At 45.3% G+C, this 17,180-nt stretch overlaps 1 protein-coding gene across 3 annotated transcripts in view; it reads right to left on the bottom strand.

The window, feature by feature from the left end:
- Positions 1-258: 258 nt before the first annotated feature.
- emsy (EMSY transcriptional repressor, BRCA2 interacting) overlaps positions 259-17,180 on the bottom strand; it is a 30,609-nt gene continuing 13,687 nt past the window's right edge. For all 3 annotated transcript variants that reach the window (XM_084178444.1, XM_084178446.1, XM_084178445.1), the window contains exons 12-20: positions 16,871-17,007; positions 16,323-16,499; positions 6,648-6,837; positions 6,132-6,305; positions 5,114-5,272; positions 3,557-3,720; positions 2,242-2,793; positions 1,154-1,582; positions 259-977 (exon numbers count right to left, since the gene is read on the bottom strand). In XM_084178444.1, coding sequence (XP_084034570.1) covers positions 774-977; positions 1,154-1,582; positions 2,242-2,793; positions 3,557-3,720; positions 5,114-5,272; positions 6,132-6,305; positions 6,648-6,837; positions 16,323-16,499; positions 16,871-17,007 — 2,186 coding nt within the window. In that variant the 3' untranslated portion in view covers positions 259-773. The remainder of the gene's footprint in view (positions 978-1,153; positions 1,583-2,241; positions 2,794-3,556; positions 3,721-5,113; positions 5,273-6,131; positions 6,306-6,647; positions 6,838-16,322; positions 16,500-16,870; positions 17,008-17,180) is intronic.

Raw genomic sequence — 17,180 nt, 5'->3', positions numbered from 1 at the left:
CAGCCCTCAGTTGATGCTTTCTTTTTACCCCTAAGATTTAATGCAAATAAACTTTTGGCTGAAACATTGGTGATTTCCTCATGTTGAAAGGTCAATTCATTAATATGGACTGACAGGTCATGTACAAAACAACATTCACCAAGGGAATGTAAAATTGTGTGCAGTCCTTTAACAGAAAAACAGTTTAAGCTTTTGTATAAAAGTTTACAGTTAAAATTCTAAAACAAACAGCGAGAACACAAAACAGAAACCCCCACCTAACTAACAGGGTTGAACGTAGTTTATTTATTTACTTGTTTGTTTGTATTCATCTTTTTCTTCCAACAATTGTTCTTACCAACTGTTTCAACTTCAAAGTGCTAATTCCTCAAGGGTTACTACAATCACTTTATGGTCAACCATTATTGTCTGTGACAAATCTTAAATCACTGCACTGTATGTGCCCACTATAAACAAACTGAAGTAATCTGAAGGCTATCAGACTGATTTGATACAAGCCAGAAACTCAAACTGTACTATCATGTATTCAAATTTACATTGTCCAAGGCGACCAAATCAAAAATGGTGTTCAACAAATGATCTAATTAAATACCGTTATGCAAATACCGCATTTATCACAGATTTGTGTCCTCTTGCCGTGAAGTCATTAGGGTCCTAACTAAGTCAGGAGGTAACCACAAGTCACTGTGATGACCGTAATCACCCTCATCTATGATTCATCCCTGTCACACATCGTGTGTAATGTGACGGAGTTGACATGTGTGATGGTGGTGTCACTGGGACTGGTCGGCGCTGCCCTCCTCCATGGGGCTGACAGCGGTGGCCTCGTCGTTGCTGCTGCTGTCCACCTCCTGCTCCACGACGCTCTCCTCGTCCAGCCGCTGGCTGGTGTAGTCTGTGATCTCCAGGAAGCCACTGGGCTCCACCACCACGTTGGACTGGCTGGAGTCTGGCATGATCGAGTACCGAGGGATAACCTGGGGGGGGGGGGGGTAACGGGTGTTATTAAGCTTTTATTGTCTATAGATGTTAAAAGCTTAGATGATGACTGTTGTCCTATAATAAACAATGTTTAAGAAATGTTAATCATATGACTCAATTAGTAAGGCGTTGCTATGCTATAACAGAAATCTTTGAAATCACACAAATGTACCTCAATGACGTCCAGGTCTTCTTTGCCCTTGGCCGCCAGGCCCTGGTTACGGCTAAACTGGCCGTGCTGGGGCTTGGCGTGGGATGAGTGGTGCAGGGAGGCCCCCGAACTGCTGATGACCGGGCCTGAGCCCCCCAACACACCCGAGTCTCCCCCTGCCCCCACGCCCTTCCCGTAGGGGCTACAGTCGCTGGATGAGTCCACAACCATTGGCTCGGCGCTAGGGTCGATCTCTGCTTCCATCATGGAGATCTTGAGGATGTCCGAAACGGTGGGCTTCTCGCCGCCAGACAGGCCCGAGCTGCTGGGCTCAGCGGGACCCAGCTTGGCGGTGGCCTCGCCACTGCTGGACACGGGCGGGGACTGGTGGCTGCTGCTACCGCCAAAGGTGATTTTGGTGACGCTGGCACCCTGGGTGATGATTGGTGGCTGTGTCGGGGTGGGGGGGGAGAGAGACGGAGAGACAGAGAGAGACAGAAAAAACAGATGTGGTTGGAATTATAGAATATATAATTAATCAAAACAGACATCGCCATTCAAGTCAACGTTCTGTAATAGGTAAACCAGCGGCCATATTAAATGTACCCATGAGTGTTACAGTCAAATTGCATTGGTCTTCCCCTTTCATTTTTATGGTTGGAACTAGTGTAGGGCATGGGGAAATTCTACAGACCCAGGTGCCCCTTTTGAATGAAAAACAATGGGAATTTCTTTTCAGGTTTTGTCAGGCTCCCTGCGCTGCTGTACAAATAACACTGATCTGATTGGAAGGGAATTGAGCTTTGTGGCACAGTGCCCAGAGCTTTGTCTTATCTCTTTGATCTTAAAAAGCCCCATCAAGGGACAGGTGCTGTGAATCAGAACAAGATTTACATGTATGGAATGTGTACTTGGTGTAAATACTTTTAAATGTTTATTTGCCCTCCATCTAGAGGGCAAATAAAGTTTAAATGAAGTTCTATTCTAAAGCATTATGGCACAATACATCTGACCGTTGATGATTCACTGTGTCAACCTGATCTGTCCCGGACCAATAAATCAACTAGTTACTGGGCCCTGGAGGTCCATCAGAGAGGGATGGTGCTCACCAGGCTTGTGGGAGGGGTCTTGTCTGCACCCACCGGGTGGTGGGCCTGCAGGGGTGGCGGCTGGGACAGCTGTGTGTGGATGGGCCTGTGGTGGGAGGTGGGCGCCTGCTGCAGCTTGGGGAGCTGTGGGGTGAGGGAGGGTGGCTTGGTAGGGGTGCCCAGGCCAACCAGCTGGGGGGATCCCGAGGCAGAGGAGGGCCTCTCCTTCAGGCTCTGCCCTGGAGCCTGGGGCTGGTACTGCTCTTGGAGCTGGGGTGGCTTCTTCACCAAGGTGGAGGACGAGGGCTGGCTCATCTGGGGCTTGCTGTGTAGCTGTGGGGGTTGGGTGGAGTGGGGCATGTGTTTGCCCTGCTCTGACTGGGACTCAGAGTGTGACTGGCTTTGGGGGGGGGGGAGTGTGTGGTGCTGGGGGGCAGAGGGCTGGGCTGCAGCGAGTTGGATGGAGCGGTAGAACAGGCCCGTCTGGGGGTCCAAGGTGTCCCCTTCCAGTTCGCCCTCCTCCATCACCGTCTCCTCTGCCTGCTTACTGTGGATAAGCTGGCCCTCTGACGCCTGGAATGACATTGTACTATCATTGAGACTAGTGGCATATATGGATATACAGATAACTGCCAAAATAAAATAAAACACCAAAGTGTCTTAGGGCGTTGAGCGACCATGAGCCAGAACAGCTTCACTGCACCTTGGCATAGATTCTACAAGTGTCTGGGACTCTACTCTATTTGACACCATTCTTCCACGAGAAATTCCATCATTTGGTGTTTTGATGATGGTGGTGGAAAACCGTCTCAGGTGTCACTCCAGAATTTCACATAAGTGTTCAATTGGGTTGAGATCTGGTGACTGAGACGGCCATGGCATATGGTTTATATCATTTTCATGTTCATCAAACCATTCAGTGACCACTCGTGCCCTGTGGATGGGGACATTGTCATCCTATGGGGACATAGGCATGGTAGCCAAAATAATGGCCTGCCCAGGATTTTTATACATGGGCCTAAGCATGATGGGATGTTAATTGCTAAATTAACTCACACTACACCTGTGTGGAAGCACCTGTTTTCAATATACTTTGTATGCCTCATTTACTGAAGTGTTTCTGTTATTTTGGCAGTTACCTGTATTTTGGTGCATATTGATATACTAGTAGGCTTACCCAATGAACAGTGAGATAGTGCATGTTATACTGCATTACCTATACTATATCATTTGAAAAAAATAAACAGCCTGATTTGATAAACATAGGAAAAGAATACAAAGACTAACATGTATTTGTGATTTTTAAGTTAATATACTAGGTAGGCTTTTGTCTCACCAGTTGGACAATGCGTGTGACGGTGACCGCAGAGGAAGTTGGGATGGATTTGACCACCATGGGGGTGTGACCTGTGCTCTTTGAGGGCGCCCCCAGTTGCTGGCTAGCGGACATGACCACGTCCCCCCCGCCTCCAGAGGATGGTCCGACCCAGCTGGCTTTAACTGCACAAAGAGAGATCATCATAAGTTAGGCTTCCATCCAATTGGCGACAGATTTTCATGCGAATATTCTAAAATCCACCTAAAAACAATATGCGCATTTTCCCACCAGAGGGGTGTTTCCATTAAATTGACTTGTTGCAGTTAAAAGGATGTGCGTGATGACGTAGTGCACATAAAAATACCTTGTGGTTAAATTCCCATGTACCCAATTTTAAAATAGTTAAATGGGTTTCCATCGCATTTTCAACTCTACTGATGGTTTTGTCACAATAACATTTCTGTTATATAATGAGTGTGCCCACTCTGGTATTGGCACGTGCGCTCTAGCCAACAGCTGGCAGACACAGTACAGTGTCCACATATAGCACTGTTGGCTAGAGTGCACGTATAGCCTACATGATGAGATCATTATGGACAAAAGAAACAAGATTATTTTTATTTGTCAAACGGCAGCCAAGCATCGGTCATCATGTCACCAGAATAAGACCCTCAATATTTAATGGAAAGAAGCATCAAGCTCATCACCTTGCACTTTCACCACAATCTGAAGTTCATCGTGACTTATTTAATCTGTATCCCAATAAACTGTATGTTTTCCCGACGAGTCGTAGTGGGAGGACCACACAACATGTCATCACAACATGTCATCGCGTGACTCCTAGTTTAATTCGATATGATGGCTATTATATCAATATTTGCGCATAGATTTCCACCGACATTTATCGCATAATTCATTTTCCCAACACAAGAATATTCCACCTTGTCTAGTGTATTTTGTTTTGCCTGTCATGACATTTTTTATCTGACTACTTTACTCGCATAACAAGGTTGGATGGAAACCTGGTTCTAAACATGGAATTACTTTGCATTATTTGGAGCCATTCTTTAGTGAGTACAGCTAAGTATAGAACAGCCTGCTGTTTTTTCACTTTGCTTATTTCAGCGTGGTTAGGGCGAGGGCTACGATTGTGTTTAAACCCCTGAAGAACACGAGTAGAAAAGTGTATTATTTTACATCCATGGTGTAATATCATTATTAAGGGGTGACTAACTATGACATTCATCAATGTATTTCGTAATGAAACAGTATGAAAAGAAAGTGAACAACATATCACTTTGGGGATCTTTTAAGTGTCCTCCTAAAGTGATGACAATAGGCTGTATAATGGCAATTTATAAAATATGAAAAACAAAAAGGTAAAACAGATTATAGTGTCTTGGCTGTGTGTAATGCCCAGGGAGAAATGTTTCAGTGAGCTCGCTTCCCAAATGGCACCCTATCCCTTATATAGTGCACTACCTTTGAACAGGGCTGGACCTTAGTCAAAAGTAGTGCACTATATAGGGAATAGGGTGCCATTTGGGAGGCACCCTGAGTGGTCAGGTCATGTACCGGCAGTGATGTATTCAGTGGATGGTTCAGTCTCTACAGTGGATGTCCCGGGGGAGCCTGGGATCTGCTGCTTGTTGTCCTGGGCCATCTGAAGGGGCACAGCCATCTGGCTCAGGTCTATGGTGTGCTGCCTGGGCTTGGCCTCACCCGTTTCCTTCACTGTAAAAGCAACAGAGACTGTCACCATCAATCATCAAAATAAACAACTACTCCATTTATATTGTAAAGACGCGGGACGACAAAGTACGTCGCTTATATGTGAATTCGGAGCAGTCTGACCTCACGTCGGACACTTTTACATCCGATTCTCCCAGAGAATCCTGTCACCTGACCTGCTAGCAGGCTGTGTTTGAGTGAAGCCACGGGGACCATTAATCGCACCGGTAATAAATTGTGTGTCGGCTCGTGTGTGGAAAAACTGAGGTGTCGGGAGCTGGGGCTTTCTTCCCAAGTCGTTTGTATTAAAATTCATGTTTGAGGGGCTGCAGTGTCAGGATATTCGCACAGCACTAACACACCGAATTCAACTAATCGTGGTGTATAAATTAAATATCCACATTAATTGAAATCAGGTCTGGTACATAACCCTGCCAAGATTAGCCAACCCTATCACTATAGCAAGGACTAGATAGGTGCAATATGGCGATGGCGCCATCTAGTTTCTATCTGCAAATACTAAAAAGGGGGATGTTTTTGTATATCAGGCATCAGTTGCACTCAACACACAGTCATGCACTCAACACACAGACCATATATAACAACAAACAGCTTTTTACAAGAAGTCTCTGAACGGTCCACAGCAGTAAAGATTACAAAGGGGAAGTGGTTTGGAAAACCCCCAGAGTTCTTCTCCTGACTGTTGGGATAGAATCCCAGCCATAATAACAAGCCCTATTAACAGGTGACTAGCCTTGTTGCCAGGAAGATAACTCAGTTTCTGAATTGAAATGGAATTGACCCAAACCCTGTTAAGTGGGGTGATAGTTGCCATGGTGATGGCGGTCAGTCTGTCAGTCACCTGTGGTTTGCTGCAGCTCCAGCAGGGCCTTGATGGTCGAGGTGGCCGACTGGGTCAGGTTCCCTGTAGACACGTCCTGGTAGATGATAGTGGGGCCGGACTCCACCGACACTTCATGCTGCTCGGCCCACTCCTGCCCTCTGGAGGAGATGATGTGCACTACGGGCTGGGAGTCTGACCGGTGACAACAACCAAAACAAGTCATGTCATGTGAAATTGGGCAGATTCCCTTTACATTCCAGTCGATGTGGGAATTAAATTGGACATGGCATTCAAATAAAAGGGAATTGAAATAATTATATTATGCGAGTGGAGCTTTTTACCATTTGAAAGTGAAGGGAACTTAGCTGAATACTTGTGAGAATAGACACACTTTCATACTACGGCTGAAGTAGTCAATAGCTGTGTGAGACTACAATACACAGTTTTAACTTGACTGTCCTTTTTGTTCCCGTAGTTAGGCTGCAGGCTATATTATGTATTTCTTGATTTGTGATGTGGAGTGCCACAACGTACCGTGACTGCTGCCGTGGGAGCCTTCGGCGGGCGGGGAGCTGCCCTCAGCGATGCCACCTGTCACGTCCTTCAGCGCCCCCTCCTGTGCGTCAGCCACCCTGGACGCCTGCTGCAGTGTCTCGCTCACCAGCTGCCTGGTCTGCTCGCTCAACACTGCCGTCTGGAAGATGGGCTTGGGCTTGATCAGCACCTGGACAGGAATAAATGGTTAATAAACGTTCTTCAATATTACACACCTAGAACGGGCTCAGTGAATGGCACCAGAGAAAGATAGTTTTCGTTTCTCCATAAAGTAAAGGCACAGCTGAGACCATTGTCAAGTGTCCTGGTATTCCTTTTTTACATCATATAGTTCATTAATGTGCCTATTTAAAGCGGTATGGTCTTGCTATCCTAAAGCTACAACATTGACTTGATGTCTTAAAGCTACACTGACCTGATGCATTGGTAATTCATAAATATAAAAAATAAATATGCCATTTAGCAGACGCTTTTATCCAAAGCGACTTACAGTCATGCATGCATACATTTTTGTGTATGGGTGGTCCCGGGGATCGAACCCACTACCTTGGCGTTACAAGCGCCGTGCTCTACCAGCTGAGCTACAGAGGACTACATAACAGAGGTTGAAATACACAGTGCATTCGGAAAGTATTCAGACAACTTCCCTTTTTCCACATTTTGTTACGTTACAGCCTTATTCTAAAATTGATAACATTATAACTTTTTTTAATCAATCTATACACAATACCCCATAATGACAAAGCAAAAAAAATGTTTTTTTATATATATATATACAGTGGGGAAAAAAAGTATTTAGTCAGCCACCAATTGTGCAAGTTCTCCCACATAAAAAGATGAGAGAGGCCAGTAATTTTCATCATAGGTACACGTCAACTATGACAGACAAAATGATTTTTTTGTGATCATTTTGACCTCACGGGGTGAGATCTTGTGTGGAGCCCCAGATCGAGGGAGATTATCAGTGGTCTTGTATGTCTTCCATTTCCTAAAAATTGCTCCCACAGTTGATTTCTTCAAACCAAGCTGCTTACCTACTGCAGATTCAGTCTTCCCAGCCTGGGGAAAAATCATACGTTTCCTGTAGGTCTTGACCAGGTTTGCACACACTGCAGCAGGGATTTTGGCCCACTCCTCCATACAGACCTTCTCCAGATCCTTCAGGTTTCGGGGCTGTCGCTGGGCAATACGGACTTTCAGCTCCCTCCAAAGATGTTCTATTGGGTTCAGGTCTGGAGACTGGCTAGGCCACTCCAGGACCTTGAGATGCTTCTTACGGAGCCACTCCTTAGTTGCCCTGGCTGTGTGTTTCGGGTCGTTGTCATGCTGAAAGACATTTACATTTTACATTTACGTCATTTAGCAGACGCTCTTATCCAGAGCGACTTACAAATTGGTGCATTCACCTTATAGCCAGTGGGATAACCACTTTACAATTATTATTATTTATTATTTATTATTATTATTTTTTTTAATTGGGGGGGGGGTAAGGGTAGAAGGATTAATTTATCCTATCCCAGGTGTTCCTTAAAGAGGTGGGGTTTCAAATGTCTCCGGAAGGTGGTGAGTCACTCCGCTGTCCTGGTGTCGTGAGGGAGCTTGTTCCACCATTGTTCCGCCAGAGCAGCGAACAGTTTTGACTGGGCTGAGCGGGAACTGTGCTTCAGCAAAGGTAGGGGAGCCAGCAGGCCAGAGGTGGATGAACGCAATGCCCTCGTTTGGGTGTAAGGACTGATCAGAGCCTGAAGGTACGGAGGTGCCGTTCCCCTCACAGCTCCGTAGGCAAGCACCATGGTCTTGTAGCAAATGCGAGCTTCAACTGGAAGCCAGTGGAGTGTGCGGAGGAGCGGGGTGACGTGAGAGAACTTGGGAAGGTTGAACACCAGACGGGCTGCGGCATTCTGGATGAGTTGTAGGGGTTTAATGGCACAGGCAGGGAGCCCAGCCAACAGCGAGTTGCAGTAATCCAGACGGGAGATGACAAGTGCCTGGATTAGGACCCGTGCCGCTTCATGTGTAAGGCAGGGTCGTACTCTCCGAATGTTGTAGAGCATGAACCTACAGGATCGGGTCACCGCCTTGATGTTAGTGGAGAACGACAGGGTGTTGTGAGTCCATCATTACTTTAAGACCCAGTGTATCAATCGGCAGTGTATCAAATACTTGTTCTCTCCACTGTGTGTGTGTGTGTGTGTGTGTGTGTGTGTGTGTGTGTGTGTGTGTGTGTGTGTGTATATATATATATATATACATACATACATACATACAGTGGGGAGAACAAGTATTTGATACACTGCCGATTTTGCAGGTTTTCCTACTTACAAAGCATGTAGAGGTCTGTGAGAGACGGAATCTAAAACAAAAATCCAGAAAATCACATTGTATGATTTTTAAGTAATTAATTTGCATTTTATTGCATGACATAAGTATTTGATCACCTACCAACCAGTAAGAATTCCAGCTCTCACAGACCTGTTAGTTTTTCTTTAAGAAGCCCTCCTGTTCTCCACTCATTACCTGTATTAACTGCACCTGTTTGAACTCGTTACCTGTATAAAAAGACACCTGTCCACACACTCAAACAGACTCCAACCTCTCCACAATGGCCAAGACCAGAGAGCTGTGTAAGGACATCAGGGATAAAATTGTAGACCTGCACAAGGCTGGGATGGGCTACAGGACAATAGGCAAGCAGCTTGGTGAGAAGGCAACAACTGTTGGCGCAATTATTAGAAAATGGAAGAAGTTCAAGATGACGGTCAATCACCCTCGGTCTGGGGCTCCATGCAAGATCTCACCTTGTGGGGCATCAATGATCATGAGGAAGGTGAGGGATCAGCCTAGAACTACACGGCAGGACCTGGTCAATGACCTGAAGAGAGCTGGGACCACAGTCTCAAAGAAAACCATTAGTAACACACTACGCCGTCATGGATTATAATCCTGCAGCGCACGCAAGGTTCCCCTCCTCAAGCCAGCGCATGTCCAGGCCCGTCTGAAGTTTGCCAATGACCATCTGGATGATCCAGAGGAGGAATGGGAGAAGGTCATGTGGTCTGATGAGACAAAAATAGAGCTTTTTGGTCTAAACTCCACTCGCCGTGTTTGGAGGAAGAAGAAGGATGAGTACAACCCCAAGAACACCATCCCAACCGTGAAGCATGGAGGTGGAAACATCATTCTTTGGGAATGCTTTTCTGCAAAGGGGACAGGACGACTGCACCGTATTGAGGGGAGGATGGATGGGGCCAGGTATCGCGAGATCTTGGCCAACAACCTCCTTCCCTCAGTAAGAGCATTGAAGATGGGTCGTGGCTGGGTCTTCCAGCATGACAACGACCCGAAACACACAGCCAGGGCAACTAAGGAGTGGCTCCGTAAGAAGCATCTCAAGGTCCTGGAGTGGCCTAGCCAGTCTCCAGACCTGAACCCAATAGACAATATTTGGAGGGAGCTGAAAGTCCATATTGCCCAGCGACAGCCCCGAAACCTGAAGGATCTGGAGAAGGTCTGTATGGAGGAGTGGGCCAAAATCCCTGCTGCAGTGTGTGCAAACCTGGTCAAGATCTACAGGAAACGTATGATCTCTGTAATTGCAAACAAAGGTTTCTGTACCAAATGTTAAGTTCTGCTTTTCTGATGTATCAAATACTTATGTCATGCAATAAAATGCAAATTAATTACTTAAAAATCATACAATGTGATTTTCTGGATTTTTGTTTTAGATTCCGTCTCTCACAGTTGAAGTGTACCTATGATAAAAATTACAGACCTCTACATGCTTTGTAAGTAGGAAAACCTGCAAAATCGGCAGTGTATCAAATACTTGTTCTCCCCACTGTATATATATAGCTCAAAAAAAATAAAGGGAACACTTAAACAACACAATGTAACTCCAAGTCAATCACACTTCTGTGAAATCAAACTGTCCACTTAGGAAGCAACACTGATTAACAATACATTTCACATGCTGTTGTGCAAATGGAATAGACAACAGGTGGAAATTATAGGCAATTAGCAAGACACCCCAATAAAGGACTGGTTTTGCAGGTGGTGACCACAGACCACTTCTCAGTTCCTATGCTTCCTGGCTGATGTTTTGGTCACTTTTGAATGCTGGCGGTGCTTTCACTCTAGTGGTAGCATGAGACGGAGTCTACAACCCACACAAGTGGCTCAGGTAGTGCAGCTCATCCAGGATGGCACATCAATGCGAGCTGTGGCAAGAAGGTTTGCTGTGTCTGTCAGCGTAGTGTCCAGAGCATGGAGGCGCTACCAGGAGACAGGCCAGTACATCAGGAGACGTGGAGGAGGCCGTAGGAGGGCAACAACCCAGCAGCAGGACTGCTACCTCCGCCTTTGTGCAAGGAGGAGCAGGAGGAGCACTGCCAGAGCCCTGCAAAATGACCTCCAGCAGGCCACAAATGTGCATGTGTCTGCTCAAACGGTCAGAAACATAATCCATGAGGGTGGTATGAGGGTCCAACGTCCACAGGTGGGGGTTGTGCTTACAGCCCAACACCGTGCAGGACGTTTGGCATTTGCCAGAGAACACCAAGATTGGCAAATTCGCCACTGGCGCCCTGTGCTCTTCACAGATGAAAGCAGGTTCACACTGAGCACGTGACAGACGTGACAGAGTCTGGAGACACCGTGGTGAACGTTCTGCTGCCTGCAACATCCTCCAGCATGACCGGTTTGGCGGTGGGTCAGTCATGGTGTGGGATGGCATTTCTTTGGGGGGCCGCACAGCCCTCCATGTGCTCGCCAGAGGTAGCCTGACTGCCATTAGGTACCGAGTTGGGATCCTCAGACCCCTTGTGAGACCATATGCTGGTGCGGTTGGCCCTGGGTTCCTCCTAATGCAAGACAATGCTAGACCTCATGTGGCTGGAGTGTGTCAGCAGTTCCTGCAAGAGGAAGGCATTGATGCTATGGACTGGCCCGCCCGTTCCCCAGACCTGAATCCAATTGAGCACATCTGGGACATCATGTCTCGCTCCATCCACCAACGCCACGTTGCACCACAGACTGTCCAGGAGTTGGCGGATGCTTTAGTCCAGGTCTGGGAGGAGATCCCTCAGGAGACCATCCGCCACCTCATCAGGAGCATGCCCAGGCGTTGTAGGGAGGTCATACAGGCACGTGGAGGCCACACACACTACTGAGCCTCATTTTGACTTGTTTTAAGGACATTACATCAAAGTTGGATCAGCCTGTAGTGTGGTTTTCCACTTTAATTTTGAGGGTGACTCCAAATCCAGACATCCATGGGTTGATAAATTTGATTTCCATTGATAATTTGTGTGTGATTTTGTTGTCAGCACATTCAACTATGTAAAGAAAAAAGTTTTTAATAAGATCATTTCATTCATTCAGATCTAGGATGTGTTATTTTAGTGTTCCCTTTATTTTTTTGAGCAGTATATATATATATGTGTATGTATATGTGTGTGTGTGTGTATATGTGTATATATATATATATATATATATATATATATATATATATATATATATATATATATATATATATATATATATATATATATACACACATATACACACACACACACACACATATACATACACACACAATACCAGTCAAAGGTTTGAACACACCTACTCATTATTCAAGGGTTTTTCTTTATTTGTACTATTTTCTACATTGTAGAATAATAGTGAAGACATTAAAACGATGAAATAACAAATATGGAATCATGTAGTTACCGAAAAAGTGTTAAACAAATCAAAATATATTTTATATTTGAGATTCTTCAAAGTAGCCACCCTTTGCCTTGATGACAGCTTTGCACACTCTTGGCATTCTCTCAACCAGCTTCATGAGGTAGTCACCTGGAATGCATTTCAATTAACAGGTGTGCCTTCTTAAAAGTGAATTTGTGGAATTTCTTTCCTTCTTAATGTGTTTAAGCCAACCAGTTGTGTTGTGACAAGGTAAGGGGGGGGGGGGGGGGGGGGAGATATACAGAGGATAGCCCTATTTGGTAAAATACCAAGTCCATATTATGGCAAGAACAGCTCAAATAAGCAAAGAGAAATGACAGTCCATCATTACCTTAAGACATGAAGGTCAGTCAATCTGGAAAATTTCAAGAACTTTGAAAGTTTCTTCAAGTGCAGTCGCAAAAACCATCAAGCGCTATGATGAAACTGGCTCCCATGAGGACCGCCACAGGAAAGGAAGACCCAGAGTTACCTCTGCTGCAGAGGATAAGTTCATTAGAGTTAACTGCACCTCAGATTGAAGCCAAAATGAATGTTTCACAGAGTTCAATTAACAGACATCTCAACATCAACTGTTCAGAGGGGACTGTGTGAATCAGGCCTTCATGGTCAAATTGCTGCAAAGAAACCACTACTAAAGGACACCAATAAGAAGAAGAGACTTGCTTGGGCCAAGAAAAATTAGCAATGGACATTAGACCGGTGGAAATCTGTCCTTTGGTCTGATGAGTCCAAATTTGAGATTTTTCGTTCCAACCGCCGTGTCAGTGTGAGACGCAGAGTAGGTGAACGGATGATCTCCGCATGTATGGTTCGCACCGTGAAGCATGGAGGAGGTGGTGTAATGGTGTGGGGGTGCTTTGCTGGTGACACTGTCTGTGATTTATTTAGAATTCAAGACACAGTTAACCAGCATGGCTACCACAGCATTCTGCAGTGATACGCCATCCCATCTGGTTTGCACTTAGTGGGACTATCATTTGATTTTTCAACAGGACAAGGACCCAAAACACACCTCCAGGCTGTGTAAGGGCTATTTTACCAAGAAGGAGAGTGATGGAGTGCTGCATCAGATGACCTGGCCTCCACAGTCACCCGACCTCAACCCAATTGAGATGGTTTGGGATGAGTTGAACCGCAGAGTGAAGGAAAAGCAGCCAACAAGTGCTCAGCATATGTGGGAACTCCTTCAAGACTGTTGGAAAAGCATTCCTTATGAAGCTGGTTGAGAGAATGTCAAGAGTGTGCAAAGCTGTCATCAAGGCAAAGGGTGGCTACTTTGAAGAATCAAATACAATTATTTAGTGTAGAGCTGCTGACTAACGGAGAATAAACTGTAAGCTATAAAAACAAAGAGAGTTGCACACTCCATATGTATAACCTCCCAGTAATTTATTGGGTAAAGAAAAACACCAATGGTTCGGCATCACTGTGCCTTCTTCTGTGAACAGGTCTTATCAGCGTACACCCAATATGTTCCCCCTGTTTATGATGCTTATAATGCATTATGGTTGAACCAAAAGATTATATGTAACAAAAATATTTAATGAAATTGGAAATATTTAAATAGGTGAAATTAAATTAAACAATGTATGTTGATTCTAATATTATGCTAATGCTAACAATGGCATAATATATTCAATATGCTGTGGGCGATTGTCTTTTAACAGTTTCGCTCAATTCATTCTAAATCAACCTATCAAATACGACACACCCCTCACTCTTGTCATTGGTTGCACTAATTGCACTGTTCGTCTACATAATCTGGTTCAAGCATTCATGACATTACCCTGAAGAAGGCACAGTGATGCCGAAATGTTGGTGGTTTTTACCCAATAAATTACTGGGAGGTTACACATATGGAGTGTGCAACTCTCTTTGTATTTATAGCTTACTTTGAAGAATCTAAAATATATTTTGATTTGTTTAACACTTTTTTGGTTACTACATGATTCCATGTGTTATTTCATAGTTTTGATGTCTTCACTATTTTTCTACAATGTAGAAATGGGAGAGGGAGAGGCGAATGTCGAGTCATGCGTCCTCTGAAACATGACCCGCCAAGCTGCGCTGCTTCTTGACACCGGCTTGCTTCACCCGGAAGCCAGCTGCACCAATGTATCGGAGGAAACACCGTTCAACTGACAACTAGTCAGCTTGCAGGCGCCCGGCATGCCACAAGGAGTCGCTAGAGCGCGATGAGCCAAAGAAAGCGCCCTGGCCAAAATCTCCGCTAACCCGGACGATGCTGGGCCAATTGTGCACCGCCCTATGGGACTCCCGGTCAAGGCTGTGACACAGCCTGGAATCGAACCCCAGCCTGTAGTGACACCTCAACATTGCGATGCAGTGCCTTAGACCGCTGCGCCACTCCAGAGTGGAAACTGATTTTTAGAAATTTTAGCAAATTTATTACAAATAAAAAAAACAGAAATACCTTATTTACATAGGTATTAAGATCCTTTGCTATGAGACTCGAAGTTGAGCTCAAGGTGCATCCTGTTTCCATTGATCATCCTTGAGATGTTTCTACAACTTGATTGGAGCCCACCAGTGGTAAATTACATTTGCAAAAATTTCTAAAAAACCTGTTTTTGCTTTTTCATTATGGGGTAGTGTGTGTAGATTGATTAGAGGAAAAAAACAATTTTATCCATTTTAGAATAAGGCTGTAATGTAACAAAGAATGTGGGAAAAGTCTGAATACTTTCCGAATGCACTGTATCCAAGACAAAGAGCTTTGAGTACGAAATGATCTCGTTCACACGACTCGTTGAGTGGCTGAGACACTCCGGGGTGAAGTTTCCCCAGGGTACAGACAGCTCTAGGATCAGCTTCCCCAACCCTAACCTTAACCAGGAGGACTAACCTTAAAAGAGGACTGAGCACGCCCCCATTCTCATCGACGGGGCTGTAGTGGAACAGGTTGAGAGCTTCAAGTTCCTTGGTGTCCACATCACCAACGAACTATCATGGTCCAAACACACCAAGACAGTCGTGAAGAGGGCACGACAAAGCCTATTCCCCCTCAGGAGACTAAAAAGATTTGGCATGGGTCCTCAGATCCTCAAAAAATTCTACAGCTGCACCATCGAGAGCATCCTGACTGGTTGCATCACCGCCTGGTATGGCAACTGCCTGGCCTCTGACCGCAAGGCACTACAGAGGGTAGTGCGTACGGCCCAGTACATCACTGGGGCAAAGCTCCCTGCCATCCAGGACCTCTATACCAGGCGGTGTCAGAGGAAGGCCCTCAAAATTGTCAAAGACTCCAGTCACCCTAGTCATAGACTGTTCTCTCTGCTACCGCACGGCAAGCGGTACCGGAGTGCCAAGTCTAGGTCCAAAAGACTTCTCAACAGCTTCTACCCCCAAGCCATAAGACTCCTGAACAGCTAATCATGGCTACCCGGACTATTTGCACTGCCCCCCCACCCCATCCTTTTTACGCTGCTGCTACTCTGTTAAGTATTTATGCATAGTCACTTTAACTCTACCCACATGTACATATTACCTCAACTACCTCAACTAGCCGGTGCCCCCGCACATTGACTATGCAACGGTACCCCCCTGTATATATAGCCTCCCTACTGTCACTTTATTCTATTGTATATATAGCCTCCCTACTGTCACTTTATTTTTTACTTCTGCTCTTTTTTTCTCAACACTTTTTTGTTGTTGTTTTATTCTTACTTTTTTGTTTAAAATAAATGCACTGTTGGTTAAGGGCTGTAAGTAAGCATTTCACTGTAATGTCTGCACCTGTTGTATTCGGCGCATGTGACCAATAAAATTTGATTTGATTTGATTTGAACCATTAGTGGGTTAAAGGCAAAACTGACCCAAGACCCAGCGTCTAGGGGCAACTTCACCCTACACTGACTGAGACAGCGCTGGACTGTTACTGACCTGGGTCTTGCCCTGCTGGCCGTACACTATCTTGGTGGGAATGATCTTGGTGGTGGTGGTGGGCTGCACCACGGAGCCCATGCCTTTTGGCTGGGTCACGATCATCTTGGTGATGGGTCTGGAGGCTGTGATGATGGCTGGCTTGCACCCCGGCACACCCTGCAGGGTCTTCTCGCCCTGTGGCACAGAGGCATTCATATTTAAGATGTGTACCCAATGGCACCCTATTCCCTATATAGTGCACTACTTTTGACCAGAGCTTAAGATGAATGTACTAACTGTAAGTGGCTATGAATAAGAGTGTCTGCTATATGACAACTGAAAACATTAACATGTAAATTCAGTGGGATGCATAATAGGGACCTGAAAGCAATAGACTGCTCAGAGGGAAAGGCTAAACTAGAACTACCAATAAACTTGTTTTGGGGTCAATACATTTGGCCACTTCTGAAATATAATAACTTATAATCTAGATAAATAAAATCTAACATCACAAAATGGCTTAATTAAAATGGTTTCATTTATAATAACAATCATGTTGAACTGACCCCTGCGTTCAACAGCGTGGTGACCACATTCTTGCCAGGCAGGCCCTGGATGGTCGTTGCTTTGCCAGTGGTCTTCTGCACCACGATAACATTGGGCTTGGACGTCATAGGAATGGTGGTTATCTTAGTTGTTGTACCTGCAATGGAGGGGCAAAGAACATCTAAACATTGGCAGTAGAATGGCCCGTACTGAAGAGCTAAGTGACTTTCAACGTGGCACTGTCATAGGATGCCACCTTTCCAACAAGTCAGTTCGTCAAATTGCTGCCCCGGCGAACAGTAAGTGCTGTTATTGTGAAGTGGAAACGTC

This window comes from Coregonus lavaretus (genome assembly GCF_964263955.1).
Source record: "Coregonus lavaretus genome assembly, chromosome: 15".
Taxonomy (NCBI): domain Eukaryota; kingdom Metazoa; phylum Chordata; class Actinopteri; order Salmoniformes; family Salmonidae; genus Coregonus; species Coregonus lavaretus.
The sequence above is the reverse complement of the archived record's forward strand: the minus strand, read 5'-3'. Positions and strand labels throughout refer to the sequence as shown.